The sequence below is a fragment of the Acanthisitta chloris genome, unplaced genomic scaffold (assembly GCF_000695815.1).
Source record: "Acanthisitta chloris isolate BGI_N310 unplaced genomic scaffold, ASM69581v1 scaffold34525, whole genome shotgun sequence".
Taxonomy (NCBI): domain Eukaryota; kingdom Metazoa; phylum Chordata; class Aves; order Passeriformes; family Acanthisittidae; genus Acanthisitta; species Acanthisitta chloris.
In genome coordinates, this window is record NW_008673697.1 from 2,907 (window position 1) to 3,846 (window position 940).

A 940-nucleotide genomic window follows, 5' to 3' on the forward strand; every position below is an offset into this window, starting at 1 on the left:
CCGGAACCATCAGCACTACCCTGCACCCCTCTGTGTCGGTACTGGCACTGGCAGATGTGCCCCAGCCTTACCCACTCTTCCACCAGCACCAGAGCTGTTCTGGTACCAGTGCTGGGCAGTGGTGCCTGTACTGGTACTGCTGCTGTACTATGCCTGCACCCCTGCTCCACTGGTCACCACAACTGGCACCAGTGTCCCTGTTGTGTCCACAGCAGTATCAGCACCCACGCCAGGCTCATAGCCAATCGGTACCGGTTCCAGTACCACATTCTATTGGTCCCGCAGTGGTACCATACACATGCACCACTACCACTATCAAACCTTCACTGACAGTGATACTGTATGACTACTGGTGTCCGTGGTGCGCCAATGGCTGTGACAGTAAGGGGGACAACATTTGTGCTCCTGTCATGCAAGCAACAGCACCAGTATGAGTACTGGTGACTCCACTAAACTCACAACAGCACCACTAAGAATACAGGCTGCCCCCAGAACAGCACAGGTACTAGTCCCATGGTGGTGCCTCTGCCAGTAGCAGTCCAAGCCTATCACACCCCTGATGCTACCAGTGTCCCTGTCACACCCATACCAATCATGTACATGCACTGGGACCAGCACACCATCACACCCATACTGGTACTAGTACCAGCAGTACCAGTGCCTCTGTCACGATCATACTGGAACAAGAACCTCAATCACATCCATACTGGTACCAGTGCCAGCAGTGTGGAACTAGTGTCACTGTAACGACCATGTCGGTACCATTCCCGGCACTGATCCCAGCAGCCTGTCACACCCATACTGGTAGCAGCACCAGCAGTGGAACCAGTGTTACGATCGTGCTGGTACCATCACTGACACTGGTACCAGCACCGGCAGTGGAACCAGTGTCACGATGGCGCTGGCACCATTATCGGCACTGGTAGCAGCACCGGCAGTG

General features: G+C 54.9%; 1 protein-coding gene across 1 annotated transcript in view; it reads right to left on the reverse strand.

Annotated features, from left to right (window-relative positions):
• Positions 1-632, reverse strand: part of LOC103802564 (gamma-secretase subunit Aph-1b-like) — a 3,527-nt gene extending 2,895 nt beyond the window's left edge. The window contains exon 1 of the mRNA XM_009075048.1: positions 590-632. Coding sequence (XP_009073296.1) covers positions 590-632 — 43 coding nt within the window. The remainder of the gene's footprint in view (positions 1-589) is intronic.
• Between the last annotated feature and the right edge of the window lie 308 nt (positions 633-940).